Source organism: Aptenodytes forsteri, unplaced genomic scaffold (assembly GCF_000699145.1).
Source record: "Aptenodytes forsteri isolate BGI_AS27 unplaced genomic scaffold, ASM69914v1 Scaffold322, whole genome shotgun sequence".
Taxonomy (NCBI): domain Eukaryota; kingdom Metazoa; phylum Chordata; class Aves; order Sphenisciformes; family Spheniscidae; genus Aptenodytes; species Aptenodytes forsteri.
Window position 1 is genome coordinate 723,161 of NW_008795045.1, and position 16,761 is coordinate 739,921.

Consider the following 16,761-nt stretch of genomic DNA (forward strand, 5'->3'; position numbering starts at 1 on the left):
CTGAAAAGTCCTTGACTAGTGTAAGCACTGCTTAGCAACAACTAAAACATCGGTGTGTTACCAACATTATTCTCATGCTAAATCCAAAACCCAGCACTGTACCAGCTACTAGGAAGGAAATTAACTCTATCCCTGCCGAAACCAGGACACTAGCCCACCACCAAACAATACCAGCTGCTATACCAAATTTAATCTGGGAGTTTGCAAGGTACACGCAGGAGCCAGGTCATGGCATGGCATGACAGCCTGTCCTTGAGAGTGGCAGCACTTGGAAGCGAGATGCCAGCAGATAGGACAGGCCTACGTGTTATACACTGCTGCCTGTGTATAACCTGTGGACCTGCCAGGTCCAACAGGTTTTGCTTACAAGTTAAGTCCCTCCTCCTACCCCTTAGTTGATGTTTTTGGAGAATCTTTCTCACTCCCTCTCTCTTTTCTCCCTGTTGTTGCTGATGAGAAAGGCTGTGAAGCCAGAAAAAGTCTCACCCAAATCCACACTGATCACATTGAAGTGATGCCCCAGCCAACTCCAGCAGATGCTGTCAGCAAGCTGCACTGGAATTGAAGATTTGTTCTTAAGAAGCATTTCTGTTAAGTTTGCAGAGTAAAAACAAGTTCTCCTCTCCTTTTACACTTGAAGAGCTTTTGCTGCACAGCTGATGGAAGCAAAAAGTCTTCAGCTGTATTGTTGTTATTAATGCCAGCAAATATGGCTGAAAATACACAGGGCTCATATTCATTGCTTGTAGCTTGTATTACCCATTAGAACTATAATGCTATCAAAGTAATATTCTCCATTTACATCATCTCTAGCATTTTACCTTGAGTACATATTATAAGCTATCAAAATGCAGTGGCTCATAATGAGCACAAAGGTGCCATCTTTATTTAGACACCTTTCAGAGCAGCAGTGCTAGGTCACTAATGCTATTTAGAATTGCTTCTCAGGGTAATTGGTACATTTTTTCTTCTTGAAGCGCTATGCTTTAATCTTTTCACTCTATAATCTCAGATCCTTATGAACAGCCACAGAAATATTTGTATTTTCAGAATATAAAGGAAAGTAAAACAAGAGTGAAGTTCCTGCTTGATTCTGATTATTAAAAGCATTTCAATAGTATCTCCAGGCTGACCAGCTATCTTCCAATTGCTTTGCAGTCTTGTTTGGTCATAGGCAAAGCAACACATAAGTAAAGGAAAAACTGCAGAGCAGTAACCCTGGGACTGCTTTTGTAAATTAACACGGAGTTTATATCATTCCTCAAAGAATAGCTGTGGTAGGGCTTATGTTTGTTTCTGCTGAAACATACTGACACTCGTTTATTAGGAATTGCAAAATTAGGACATTTTCCCCTAGTTCTTAAAATCAGGTAATACTGAATTATACAACATGTATATGTAAAGATGTACATCTGTGTGCTATAATAGTGATTGTTCTCCCTTCCTATCTAGTAAGCTAATTTACTCTGAAGCATTTTGTTCAATTGTTTTCAAAATAACTCAGGTTTTCACTCATACCATCTTTTCTTCTAAACTTGCTATTCCAGCAAGGAGCACTGCATAAACAGGTGTTCCCTCTTCCAGTGAGTGCTCTTGAATTCCAGTCCCCTATTTTTGAAATCCTGGGACCTACACAACGACAGGCTGGTGTCATATTTTGCATGACAACTTTCATTTCACTCCCTGAAGCCAGGGCTTTACAACATGTTTGGGAGTCAGCAAAAAGCCCAGAAACCAATGTTAAAAAAGTGGCTTAGTAGCCAGCAAGCCGCAGAACTGAAGATGGGACATAAAGTCATCTACCACTGACATTCCTCTGCAGACCTCCACAAACACAACTCACATAAAACAAAGGATCTGCCTGCAAGTCTTCTCCTCCACCATTTTTCAGGTTGATATGCCTTACAGTGTTTGAGGAGAGACACATTTGGAGGTCCCTATCTCATGTAAAATGTCTAGTTTCACACTCCGGTCCTACAAAATAAATCTGAAGTTACCTTAATTCTTTGGAGAGTATCACTGAAGTTAACAGGACTCTGTAAACACAAAGTAGAAATCCTCTCTGAAAGATCGGTGGCCTGCACGGGAGGGGAAAATAACCTGCCTTAAAGGAACCTACATCTCCTATCCTAAGGAATCCTAAATCCCCCAGGAGAGATCTGCTTAGATGCCATTGGTAACATTTTCTATACCTTTTAAGGTATAGATTCTGCCTTTTAACACTGCCCACTGAAGTCATACCTGTTGCAAAGGACCGACCATCAGAGGGTGACACACGCTGTGCACAATGACAGCCAGGCAAAAACTGTGTCTGTAAACAAACTAAACATACAAACCTAGGAGAGGGGATTATTATGAGTCATGATAAACAGTCAGATCAGGCTCTCTACTTTCCATAAATATTTATCTTAGCAACAATTGGCTAATGGTGAACCAGCTATTAGCATGCAAAGTAGAGCTCTTGTACTATGAAGTATAGGTTCCAGCATGTACGTTGTAGGAGCTATTTGGCACGGTGAAAAGCGAGGCTGTGTGTTTAACAAATGTCCTCATAATAAGCTCAATTGATAGGCTTATTTAGGGCTTCAGCCTTTCATTCCAGACCCCTCCAGCTGTCACAATTGCCACATCAGCAGTGGGGTAATGTTTATTCTGTTCTGGGTGATAAATCAGACCCTAAAACAGAATTCTTGCAGTTGCTATTATCTTTTATCCAGAGAGTAGGAATTAGATAAGGAATCGGCTTCTAATGTAGTTTTTTTATTAGCAACTCAGATTTCACACAGTGAAAAGCTACCTGCAAAAAGGATGTGAAAGGTGTTTACCCAAACTGTGCGTTCCAAGGAATCTGATCTCACATTGATTAATGCCTCTGAGATGAATAAAATAAAAAGATTTTAGATTCTAAAATTGACTGTTCTCTCTCTTTGTAGGTACACACACACTAGAATATTAATTAGGTCTTGGTTCAACTAGAATATGTCTCAACTCCACATCCTCCACGTGCATACACCCAGCGCTGGCTTTTGCAGCAGAGATATTTTTTTTATATATATATATATATTTATATATATATTTATACTATATCTTGTAGGTTAAAAGAACCAGAAGTTTGTTAAAATATGTTTGCATTTGCAGATTTTCCTCATCCAAAGGTCTCTCCCATGCAAAAAGATTCAAGGACATGTAGATTTACAAATCAATGAATTGTACTTTCAGTATATAATTAGGCAGTGGAAATTGAGGTCACTGAGCAGCATAAGAAACAGTCAGTATCCAGTTCTGAAACGAGATGATAGCTCAGTTTCTTTTCTCTCATCATCTTCTAACAACAGTTTTAAAGAGTACAACTGAATCCACTTTTGTGCTGATCCACTTACTAGTCTAGTTTTAATACTTGAGGATTTACTCCTTTAGTCACAGATCCTGTTCATTGCAGATTTAAATACACCAAAAAATAAAATGAAGTGCACAACATTCCACCAGCACGTGCCCCAGTCTGCTGGTCTTCAAGAGAGAAAGCTACAAGACCTTTAGCTTCCTCGAAGTTCCCCCCTACCGTGTTACAAACCCCGCTGATCCACCCTGCCGCTGGGGACAGACCTGCTTGGAGTTGAGAGCCAGAGGTCCGCTCAGCCCGTGCTTCTACGATGCTCCAGTATCAGATGCCAGGGACAACAGAAGGAGGTGAAAAAGACCAGGCCCATATGTCTGCTCTGTCCTGCTGGCTCAAGACTACTATCCCTGCCACTGTCCCCTACCTCCTGGGCCTTCCCTGGCAGGTGAAGGCTGCCCGCTGTTTTATATCACCCACCCACCCACCTTGTGAAACACTTCTGTGGGCTCTCCCTTTACTCCTTGACCCCAATCAGCATTAGGAGTCTTTTAGCAGGAACCTGCTGTCCATGGCTCCTGTTTGTGAAAATCTGCTCTGAATTCACAGAAATAATCACGGATTAGAACAGCTTTTTAAAGAAATGAACCATGAGGTCAGCAGAACTCAAACAAGTGGAAGGTTAACCCTCACTGCAGAGTGAGACATCATTTGAAAAATGAAATGAAGCCTAAGATTAGGTGTACCTGACTTTAGAAATAAGGCTTTTTTTTAAAATACTAAGCAAAGTTTTCAGATAAATACAGTAGATTCACAAGTAAGTGTAAAACAAGGAGAAAACTGATGCCTGTCTTCCTTCACACCCAAACACAGCACACTGGTGCAATTTTACTCAAAAAGGCATTGAACATATCTGTGGTTTCAGTCATGTCTGAAACACGATGAGATACTAGTTATTTCAGCCGGTGGCAGCATGCAGAGATTAGTAGCTAACTTTTGCTTTTCATTTTAACTAAATCCCCTGTTCTGTATTTCAAGAGACACTTCTGGTTTAAGAGGGAAGCCAGGTTAGTTGCTGCGCTCTCCAGTGCACTTGCTCCTCCGTACGTAAGAAAGCAATGTCATTATCCTTCTTAACATGGTATTGGACATCCATTGACACCCGAGACAACCTACCAAAAACAGCTTGTAAGAAGTTATTTTACATACCTTCATAACCTGCCACTTGTTTGTCAGCCAGAAAGAAGCATAAAAAACATTTTGCTGAACCAGATTTAGTCACAACATTGTGAGAATACACCAAAGGTAATACACGTCCTTACTGCTGGCTGTAGAGAGCTCACAGCTTGTTAACAGCTAAACAATTTTTATAATCCTTAAAATCACTGTGGATTACAAATGCTTTTCTTTTTCTAAAGCCACGAGTGACCTACAGAACACCAGCCACTCGACTTTTCTAAAAACATCTCTAACGCAAGCTGGGCAGCAGAAATTATATTACAGGGCTTCTTTCAAGGTCACTTGCAAGATCTATGCTTGCAATAGCTTTAGTATCTGTGTTTCAGTTTTGTCCCTGGCAGCGTTGGGAGTGTGTTTTGCAAAAAATCATCAGCATCCATGCATGCCCATCAGCTCCAAGCAGTAATAAATTATATTCTCAGAAAATGGTATTATATTCTTGTTCTCACCTCTGATCAGCATCCTGAAACGAAGGGAAACAGTCTTTGCAACAGAACTGACTTCTTTGTTCATGGAGTGCTTCGTCAAATACAACCCATTCCACCCCTCCTCTCAGGCTTCCTATCGAAATACTAGCGCTACCATTTTATGAAAAGACTCAAAAAATAGTACACACTAGATGCAGTCTCTTCTCTGATGGGGGATGAGGAAACCCAATAAATACACGTTCTTGAAGGAGACCCAAGAACACAGCAAGAAGCAAAATACAAACCTCCACCTTCCTAAGAAAAATGTGTGCACGCCAGAGGTGTGATAGAGAAATTTTGAGGAAAAAAAGAATTCTTTAGGAAAGCAAATCAGGTACTTAGTAATTACCTTTACTAATTACACATCATACAATCATGTAGAGCACTTACCAAAGGCTACAGCTACAATGCAGATTTATTTTACCCACCTGTTGAAGAAGTCTGATGAAGATTTACTGCTGTAGACTTGACTCAGTTACTTCTCATCGAGGCTCCTCCAGTCACTATGATTTGGATTCCTCTTTTACTGACACAGCAGATAATGTTAGCTGTAACTAGTTATATTTAATTGTCTTTATCTTGTGAGGGAGGAGGTTTGTGTGCCAAGAAATTCAACTAAACCAGTTGAATTCTTAATTCTTTACATCACTGCAGCATCTGACCAGCAACATCTCTTCCTGCTGTAAAATTAACTGTTCCCTTACTGACATCTCCACATTTTCTAAAATGCAGTTAACCTATCTTAATCCTATAGCTAAAGGCATTGGCCTATAAATCTCATTTTAAACTTGGTATCCCCAAATCTGAAGGGGACATGAGAAGTGGTTTATAAAACCCACACCTCCCTCCTCCGTGAAGATGGTGAGTATTCAGAATAAAGTTATTCCAAAGGAACAAAAACGTATGTCCAATCCATCCCCTTCACCTTTGTATGAAACAGATTGCTGTGAATATTTTCATTGAACAGCCAGGAGCATGTGATGATCATACTACCACAGATAAAAGTACAAGACTTATGTTTCAAGACATCCGATGACAAAAGGGTAAACCATAGCATTGAAACCAGAAGTAAATAATTTCTAATAACATTTGCAATACTGCTGATAGCAGGGCCATGGAACTTGGAATAATTATGGACAACTCAGCAGCATGCCAGACGTCATGCACGTGTATTCTCCCCAAATTTTAATGAAAGAAGACATTCTTTGGATAATGTAGCACAACATTATGTGAGTGCAGAGTCTAAGGATGTAACATTGCAATAGTCCCAGGGCAGTAAATCTATCATATCTGCACTGTATCACACATATTTGTTGTGTTATATACACACTACACATATACTAAATATAGGATGCCTGAAGTATCAGAAAGCTTCCAGAAACACTGTGGCCATTTCTCCAAACTCTTTCGTGAATCACTTGTGTTATGACATGCACTATGTAATGTTAACTGCAGTTTTATGAGAAGCTTGCCACTTCTTCCAATTACAATACTTTCTTTTTCTGAAAGAAGATTAGAACTTGAAAAGCAATGGAAAATGTTAAATTTCACTTCCTTTACCATACTGATTTATTACCAGGCTTAGATTCTATAGCTTCACAAAGATTGAGTGAGGATCTCCAACTTCGTAGCGGAAAACAGCTACTCCCATTCTAGCTGGTAGCATCTAGTTTTTATTTTAAACAAGACTGGACTATCCAAAACAGCTCAACCACTGTGTCATAAAACTTCCTAATAAATTTCACTATCTATAAAATGTTGATTAGACGTGCAGCATTCTGTAATAAAGTAATAAACCCCACAAAACCGCACCCTGCTGATTTACATTGTACATACAGAAAAAAGAGCCCAATATACAACTTCATGCTTTATTGTTGCATTATTGCCACACGACAGTTACAGAAAATTTCTTTTGCAATCATTTCAAGGTAACATCTGAACATCTCCTGTGCTTGTATGTTATTGTAACGTATTGTAAAAGTATCAACAACCAGGCAATCCAGATCACCGGTTACGATCCTTTATTTTGGGCAACATAAGGTTGCTTTGGTAAGGACACCTATGTATAAACACGGATACCTCCCAACAACATATAATATGCTTTCATACAGAGATATTTTCTAACCATATAGGAATTCCTGCACTCTAAAAGCTGCTAAAGCTATCTTGAGAGTCATACTCCATTGTACAAACTTACATGTCCAGCTAAGTAATCAAAGACAAAATTCAAGTATTGTCTATATATGCTGTATATATTGCATTAGCAACCAGGAGCAGCAGTTCGTAATTCAAAAGCATCCATGTTCCTAACTTTTAGTATTAGAATGGAAATGTAGTATTTCTTTCAGAAGATAGAAAAATGCATTTCTACCAGCTATTACTAGACACAGAATAGAGGTACCCAGCCCCGCCTAATCATGTGCTTCTACACTGAGGTACGTTTGGTTTTCCACTGCAGTCAATGGAGTCCAGAGTGATCCAGCTCATCTTGAAAGACACTTCCATTTGGTCAAAGACGCCATACCTAAACTCTACCGACTGTCTTGACTACATCACCATTGACCACAGTTAGAGTCTAGACACTACTTCAGATATAGGCACAAGATTATCCAGCTCACTCTCAAGCCAGCAGCTACCAGTACCAAGCAACTGTGATGATCTGCTTCATCGCTGATGCAGCAGACTGACAGCTACTGGCTGCACCATCAACGAGATGCCAGCACTTTCTGTCCTGAATCTGCAAACATTCCTGCCAGCAAATTACCTCATGCAGATATTCCACGAGGCTCAACAATGCTACCCTTATGAATGAGTTACTCGTGTGAATCACTTGTACGCTCATGAGTGGCTACGAACAAGGCCGCAGATGTACCGACATCAGAAGCAGAAAGTGTATTTTAAAAATAATGCATATTCCAATACAGAAAAATTCTTATAAACAATGCTTATTCCTTAAGGCAAGTACGGTTATGTAATTAAACTGAAAATAAGGACTGCATATACAGATTGTACATCTTTGCTTGGGTGTAGAATAAATATATCCATGCATACCCTTTGCAAAACATCATTTCCATTTCAAGCCTATGAAGAGACGGAAATGACAGGTCCCTTTCACCCACATGAAGTGAGTTATTCCACTTGAATGGGCCGTATTTCACATGATTTTGTTGTTGTTGTTGTTTTAAAACAGCTACTCAAGGAATAATTATTTAATCTGGAGAAATTTTAAAAAATGGTATTTTTAAGACTCTCCTCACTGGTTTTTCTATACTATTTGATTTTAAACATCAATGAACTAGTAAAGCCCCAAATGACCCCAAACTTATCTCTGATTTGCTAGGTGAATGTTTGCAGCACTAGCTCCAGTACCCACTTTTTTGACGTTATTAGAAGTTTTATAAACCTAGAGGGTACTAAAAGCTGTACTGTATTTATACTAAGTTAAAAACAGAAGTACACTTTAAAAATGTAGGTCGAATGTTTAAAAAAAATTATTTTCCTGGGTTTTACAGAGATGAGTTGCAGAAGGAAAATGATAGAGCTAAGTGATTTTGAACTGTGCAATCAAAAGATTTAATTATGTGGCCAAAACTAATCTGATTGCTCTATTTGAAAAGTAACTTTTTTATTCCCTCATATCACTACTGTCCTTATTCACAATAAGAAGACTAGGAAAAAATATGATGTGCAACAGAGGCTGGGTCATACAGTTAAACACATTTACTAATGGTATCTCTTAATTTCAAACAGTGATCTCAAACTGTAAGTTAAAAAAAGAAAACAGATTTTGCACCAGTTTATTTTAAGTTTGATTCTGGAGGGTCCTGAGCTCCTTCAGCTTGCTATTGGAATTGAGAAATCATCACCTCATAAAAATACAGCCCCCCAGTGAGACCCATGAGGTCACAAATCAGTTGCCTACAGCAGCAGTATTCTTCTAACTGATTTCTCTCCCCTCTCCATACCCACAGACCTCCAAACGGAAGAACCTCAGCAAGACTGTGCAAGTGCAAAGGGGTGTAAAGAAGGTCCAGCTGGATTTCTGCCCACTTGAGAATGTTTTTGGGTCCTTTTATCATCTCACTAGTTGAAATCAGAGGGCACAGCTACTGGGGTGTAACACCGTAGGATACTGAGGACTGCAAGGGTTCTACGTCACAAGACAACCACCGCTTTCTGTCTCAACACACACAATAAACTCCCTCCAGATAGTAAAGGTACCAGTACAAAAGGGCTATTCTTCCTTACTGGCTTAGCATAAAAACTACATTAACTATCTGCTATTGCGATGCCACAACTAAAAGTACAAGTTTTAAGCTCATTAATCATATTATACATACTAAAGTTTTATCTTGGCAATAAGGAAATCTTATTTAAAAAAACACCCTTGATCAGCAAATACTTAATAGAGAATTTCTATCCGAGATAACAACTGAACAATGTCTTCGTTCTTATTAACCCTTAGGAATTAAAGTAGAAGAAACAGCGTATTATTTTAGAGGTAAATTTTACTAATTTGACAGTGTGAACCCTAAACGGTTTTCGTCTTCTCTCGAAAACTTATTCACTGACGGCAGTTTGGCTGAGATTTTGATGGAGAGCTCACTTGCGAGGCTGGTGGATGTGCTGTTTGACATGTTGCGGGTGAGGAAACTTTTCCACAGAAGGATGTGGTTTCTGATGAGCCACCTGAGCTGCAGCTGGAGGGAAGTCCTTATCACCCTGTTCAAAGAACACACCAGGAAAAACTTAAGAAATCTTAAAAGCATACTTTCCAGTTCAAGTGGATGTAAGTTTTTAAAAATGTGAAGAGCAGATGGAAAACAGTGTTGCATGTTACTCTGAAGTTCCCCTGTACACGTCCTGTCTTGCCATTCTTTTAGCCAACTTCAAAATTTCACTTATGCAAGTTTCACTTCTTCCAATTACACACACCATCCAAGAACGCAGTATCTTAAAGTGACCCAAGGGAAAAAAAATACATTTCCTATCTCCAGTGCTTAATGGCTCCTCATGCTATGCCACTTTCACTGGCTCTGTACGGTCAGATCTCCTTGACCTATTTGATTTTCATAGAGCAATCAGAAAGAGGAGACTATTTCATAAACAAGGTAAGGCAGCGTGAAAAACTACCTGCACAAGGAAACCTACTGCAGGAATGCCAGTTCTGTGGGAAGAAAGGTAGGATCTAAAACTACTCTTGACTCAAATCTTAGGGGTGGCTGGCTTTTAAGTTTAACATGTTCTTTTAGCCAGGTCTGCTATTGTTAGTTCTCACGTGCTGCTGTTGGGCAGGCTCAGTTTAGGCTTAACCCTTACGCCACCTATTTACAACTGTCGTTTCTAGGGTCTGTCCCATGAGGTTTTCAAAAAGCAATGGGAAACAACTACTACCAGTGCTCAGTGACAGGGGGAAGAGAATAGCACCACAACTTCCCTCTTCAGAAACTGGGACAAACATACCACAAGCCAGAAACTCCCTGTATTCCATCGGCTCACGAGGTGACAACTTTACACAGAGGTATTTTGTTCAAAGCTGACATCTCTGATGGCCTGTTTCACACCTGACCCCATTTCAATCTACTCCAAATTCTTCCCTTCTGTTCTGACATAACTTTTTTATTTTGATCACTAGGTTAACTTTTTACATTTTTTCACTTTTTTCTCTACTCCAAGTTGCTTCCAGTTTTCAAAGATCTCCTCGGAGTTGACATTTTCTACCTTCTTTCCCCCTGATGCTGCTGTTTGCCTTTTCCACACGTCTCTGACCCCTCACACCTTGTTCTCTCAAACGGGTGATGTGAATGCAGCTCTTCTATGACTTGTGGGTACTGTAACAGTTGAACAGATGACAGAGTCAGTCTGTAAGTGTTAGCAGGAAATGCCTATCTTCAAATCAAAATACTGTAGAATAATTCAGGTTGGAAGGGACCTCAGGATGTCTCTAGCCCAACCTCCTGCTCAAAGCAGAGCTTGAGACCAACTTACTCAAGGTTTTTGTCCAGTCTGGTCTTGAAAACCTCTAATGACACAGATTGAATAGCCCCTCCAGGCAACCTGCTCCACTGCCTGAATGTCCTCACAGTGAAAGTTTATTTTTTTATGTCTAGTCAGGCCCTTCCATTTCAGTTTATGTCTGTTGTCTCTTGTCTGCCTACCACACACCACTCTGAATAGCCTGGCTCCATCTTCTTGATAACTTCCTTGTAGATGTGGGAAGGCTGTTGTTAGGTCCTCCCGAAACCATCTCTTTTCCATGCTAAACAAGGCCTGTTCCCTCAGCCTCTCCTCCCAGGGCATGTGCTCCAGCCCCTGACCACCTTGGTGGCCCTCCAGTGAACTCGTTCTGGTTTATCAATACCTTTCATACACTGGGGTGTCCAAAACTGGATGAACTATTCCATATGTGGTCTAAAGCATGCTGAGCAGAGGGGGATAATCCCTTCCTTTGATCTACCAGCTACTTTCCTGTTAATGCAGCCGAGGATACCGCTGGCCTTCTTGCTGTCCTGCATGTGGCTGGCTTGTGTCCAGCTGCTGCCTGCCATTCTTCCAGCCTGTCCAGGTCCCTCCGAGTAGCAGCCCTGCCCTCAAACTTACGAACTGTTCCTCTCAATTTGGTGCCATACACAAACCTGATGAGGAGCCTGCTGTCTGATAAAGACGTTAAACAGGACAGGTCACAGTGTATACACCTCCACTTGACACTGATGAGAACTATCAGGAAACGTGAAAATATAATTGAAAAATTACTCTGGGTTCAAAAAAAGCATTGCTAGGTTTTGTTTATCACATAGAGAGGAAATTTTGATACACGTTTGGGAGCTATAAAGTCTCAGAAAATCATAGAACAATTTTGCTCTTCATACATTAATAAATAAACCTGCAGCTGACAGCTTACTGAGGATAAGTATAGTACCCTATCAAGTAATTCATTAGTTAAAGAAGAGCTGAGTTACAAAATCAAGAAAATAGTTTCTTTCCATTTTGAATCTTTTGCATGCCTACTAAACTGGGGGCTTGTGTTTTTCATGTCTGAGATTTCCTACGTCACTCATAAAAATATCACTACCCTACAATTGCTGAAGTGCTATCAGAATTACTAAACATTAATGCAATAATTAGTTAGAAGTAATTAGGCATCTAAATGCCTAAATAGGTAGCCACCTTGGTGCAGATGGAGGTCCAGGAAATACAGCAGTGCCTATCTACTACCCCTATGGGCTGGGGAAACTTGCATCAGCTTACTCTGTCCACCTACGTGATCTGATAGAACCACAGCATCTTACAGGTAAACCACCCCATTGCACACCCCAGTGACGTAAGGCCATCATGGTAAAGGTACCCATCATGTAAAGCCACAATAAAAACCCTGTCACAACACACAAGGCATGAATTACTGATCACACGATTAACGGCTAGTTAATACTAATGATTTAGCTTATGGATTTCCAGGTCCTGCCTGCTGTTAAAATCCAGGGAATAACGCCTTGAATCCCAAGTACCTCAAGGCACATATGGCAGCTGAAACATGTATCTTCAAACACGCATCCTTACAGGCAGGACTGTCGCTCCTCATCACAGATCAAGCTATAGCAGCAGACTTACATGCAACCGCTTTCAAAGAAAATGAATGCAGTAATATCTAGCTTAGATATGAAAAGAAGATCCAATAAACTTAAAGTGCTAAAATTCAAAGTAAAACGGCGGAAGTAATTTCAATAAATAATTTCTATTTCACACAAAACCAAAATTTCAATTTCAAAGGGACTTAAATATACAAAACATAAAGCCTCTTCTCATAAAAAAGGGGAATGAAAAAGATTAATTTTGCTCTGATCAGTGATAATTCTGAAAAGCCTACAATCATTTTTCTACAATTGAAAGAAATTTAATGGTAATCTTACCCTAGCAATGACACCAGAGATGAACACCGTTGGTTTAGGTGGGCTGAAAAAAATAAGAGGGATTATTTGTACAAATTATTTAGAAGGTAAAAATGAAAAGTACATCACACATACAATGCAAAAAAAAAAGTGGCATTTTTGGCAATTAATGAATGTTTCAAACAGACAAGACAAATTTCCTCTTCAAATTACTATTGCCTTATTAGTACTTATTGCAACCAAGAACAGACCTGTAGGTTTTGGCTGCTATTACTTCACATTAATTGCTGCAGCAGTAAAAGGCTAGTCCAACAACACTCTGTTTCCTACTTAAAGCTGAGAGTCTTTGTTTGTTTGCATTGGTTTCTTAATCCTCAAATTTTCTATATAAGCTGCCAGCAGTACTTGAGGCTTAGTATATTTGTATTGCAGCAATGAAAACTGTAGTTGGACTAAACTTACTGCTGTGATGGAGAATAAAATAAAATTCAAGTTTATATCTGTCAATCAAATGGACTGAGCATCAGAAAAAACAACACTTTAAATGATAGATTTTCAAGCAGATATTTATCTACTCTGGTACATAGAAGGAGAATCATGTCTGCAATAAAACAAATCTTAAAAAACATAAAGCAAACTCTGCCCTGCTTTTTCATTTGCAGACCTCCATCCATGCCAATCGGAACAGACTCTCCACAGGTAGAGTTCAACTCTGAAGCTTGGTCAGCATAAGGGATCAGTTTCCCTGGGCCACCGATCTATTGAACTGACCACCTCTACATGGAGGCCAAAGCGCAGCCACGTCTAACAGTTAACCTCTGGTGGTGGGCACTGCCACAGCGTCTAAATTATAAACACTCAGCAACTTCAGTGGTCTCCTGGGCAAGTAAAACTATACATCTGCATCGAGTCTGCAGAAGGATTGAGACCAGGAGCTCCAGAAGATCTCCACAATGGAGGTAATACTTCTGTAAGAAAACCATGTAACCTGAGGCATTGCAAAGGGAAGGAGGGTGTGGAGGTCAAGTTGTGCCTCCCTCTGAGCATGTCCATAATCAAGGACTCAGAGCAGGTGGTTCATTAATTGGACCATGAGAAGGGTCCCTACCCTGTGATGTTATGGCTGACAAGGTTGGAACAACACAAAGCAAACACAAATCAAATGATTTTTTTAGAGGAATGATACTGATTATTAAGATGCACTTTACAACTACGCAGCTTGTAAAGATTTATTAATATGATGTTACGTGAAGTTAAGGTAACAAGCAGCACAGTATTAGACCGTGATATAATGGTCTCATAAATATTGCCTGAGCCCTGTTTAAGTCACAGTATTGCTACACAGTCTCTGAACACCCTCATTATTTAACAAGACTCATCATCCCTTCGAGAAATTTTTTAAAAGTCAGAAAGACAGGATTAGAAAAAAGGAGAATGGAAGGAAGTTCTGCTCTAAAATACCTCCATTTAAGAGTACCAGTGATATTTCCTGCAATGAGAAAGAATATTTTGATGCTGTATTAGACTTCTTCAATCTAATTTTCTGATAAGAAGCAAAGATCAATAGGAAAACACTTTCATTTTATCCTAATTGTACTGAGCCAATTAGTATGTTAGTCTGCATGAGATTTCCTGGAAGCTGAGTAACAAACTCAAAGAAATAACTCTGACTGAGAAAACACAGACATACTGCGGTGGCTCAAGGTACCATTCATAAAATAACACCATGACATTATAAAGGAAATGAACAGTAAATGGAAAAAAAAAATGTGTGGCAAGTTATTCTTCAACTATACATGGAATCTGGCTTTAGTTACACTCAGAGAAACAGTTATTTGTTTGACATTGTATTATTAGCAATATTGGATAGTGAGAAATTCAAATCAGATGGATTTTTTCCTTATATTCTTACTATGACCTTTCAGTGTTCACTATGCTTGGATGATGCATGAAATTCAAATCAACATTTCCCAAAAAGAGCCTATATTTGCTGAACGTGCTACGGCTTGTCCGTCTACCACCAGACTGTATTATCTGCTGTCTGTTCCATACTTCTTGCTTTAAAAACAAGTTAAATGCTCCATGGTTTTGGCCAAAAATGACAACCGGAAGGAGTCTCTAGCATAATGGCTGTTTCAAACACAGCTTTTCCCGCTGCAAATCGTAAAAGTCGTCTCAGAAACCCTGGTCTCCTGTTCAAAACGTCATGCTATTAATATTCAAAGGACCTGAGCTTGCAAGTGCCAAGTTCCCTGGCTATGCAATAAAGCTGGATAAAGTTAGAATATTTGGTACATTTTCATACTTAGTTTTACTTAGTTGTATGTTCTTTTGCTTAAGGAATTAGGCTGAAGATCCTGTAAGAATCACTTTCAGAATCAGTTAAGCTAAAAATCCAGCCTGAGTTTCATGTTTCAGGTAGTACCGCAGGCAGTATTGCAGAATTAGCTAGCATATCTTTATAAAGAAGACAAAAATCAGCAATACCATTTTCCTGGTAAAAACTATATCCTTCAGATATAAAGCATTTATCTTGAACTCTATCATGAAATAACATATTTAGCCTTGTCTGTATGCAATGGGTTCTGGGACTGTCTTCAGTTGCACTGTCTTAGGAACAGGACACTAATTAGGATTATCCCGCGGGTGCATGGTAGGCACCAAAACACCTCATACTAACTCACCTAAGGTTAATGTGGAACATTTTAGGATACCACAGGGCAATTCACTGACACACAGGGAACAATCTAATGGGAAACCAGAGTTGTAAAAATGTATCTACATCCAGGTGCAGCTGGAACAGATTTGTCCTCAACTTTCACCCTTGTTCGTCCTCTCCACAGCTTTTTGATTGGACTCTTCTTGTGTTATGCTAGATTTCCAGCTTCTAAACAGAAGAATTAATGGGAACACTGACGTGGCTTCCAGCTTGAGCACCTCTACTCTCCACCCACAAAGATCTTCTACAGAAGTGCCGGTGTTCATTTTTGGCTGACCTGAGTTCCCACATTCGGCTGCGGGCGCACACTGTAATGAGGCTTCACCTCTCTACTTAACTGATTACAAAGGCAAAATGCTTTGTAATGGAAGCATTGAAATGAAATGCTCCTATGGAAGACACACCAACCTATTAGGAAGCTCATTTTCATGCATTAATTATTCCCTAGCACGGAAAAAGACAAAAAGCTGGCCAGAAACGTGAATGACTGAGTGTGTATTTATGTTCTATGTTAAAGACGCTGGCTTTCCCTCCATTTTTACTAGATTACATTGTCCCGGAAAAGATCTTTAAAAATTTAGTATTATCAGTTATCTTTGATGATCTATAGAACCAGAACCAGGCCAGAGCATGTATAATCACACAACTATACTAATGAAGAATTCAGGATCAGAGAAAGGCCTGGATAATCAGCCACTGATTCACGCTTTAATTTCATTCTTAATGAAATCTTTCTACAGATGAACTTCTTCGCAATAAATTCAATTTCTACTGCCAGACTATCGGCTTTTGCAGACCCAGATTAGCTGCCAGGACCATAACTCCGTAATTGCACTCTGGGACATCTACTGGGATTGCAGTGTTGCAACAGCACTCATTATCTTTCCCAAGAACCTACCGAAAATAGAAACAAAAATGGAGAATAGGCATAGGCTATCATCGCTACATTTGTAAAACACTTTCAAGTGCTTTAAATCCTATTGGTGTTTTATGCAAAGTACAACCTACATTTCTAGTATTTTGTAAGCTGTGATGGTTGCTTTGAGGATATACTTAATCTGATGAAAATTGGTTTGACAGATGTTGTTTTGAAGATGCAGCATTCCTTTGTCTAGG

The 16,761-nt window shown here is 39.5% G+C and overlaps 1 protein-coding gene across 1 annotated transcript in view; it reads right to left on the reverse strand.

Annotated features, from left to right (window-relative positions):
* Positions 1 to 6,894: 6,894 nt before the first annotated feature.
* The window catches only part of DAP (death associated protein), a 54,018-nt gene continuing 44,151 nt past the window's right edge, over positions 6,895 to 16,761 (reverse strand). The window contains exons 2-3 of the mRNA XM_019471449.1: positions 12,948 to 12,990; positions 6,895 to 9,762 (exon numbers count right to left, since the gene is read on the reverse strand). Coding sequence (XP_019326994.1) covers positions 9,643 to 9,762; positions 12,948 to 12,990 — 163 coding nt within the window. The 3' untranslated portion in view covers positions 6,895 to 9,642. The remainder of the gene's footprint in view (positions 9,763 to 12,947; positions 12,991 to 16,761) is intronic.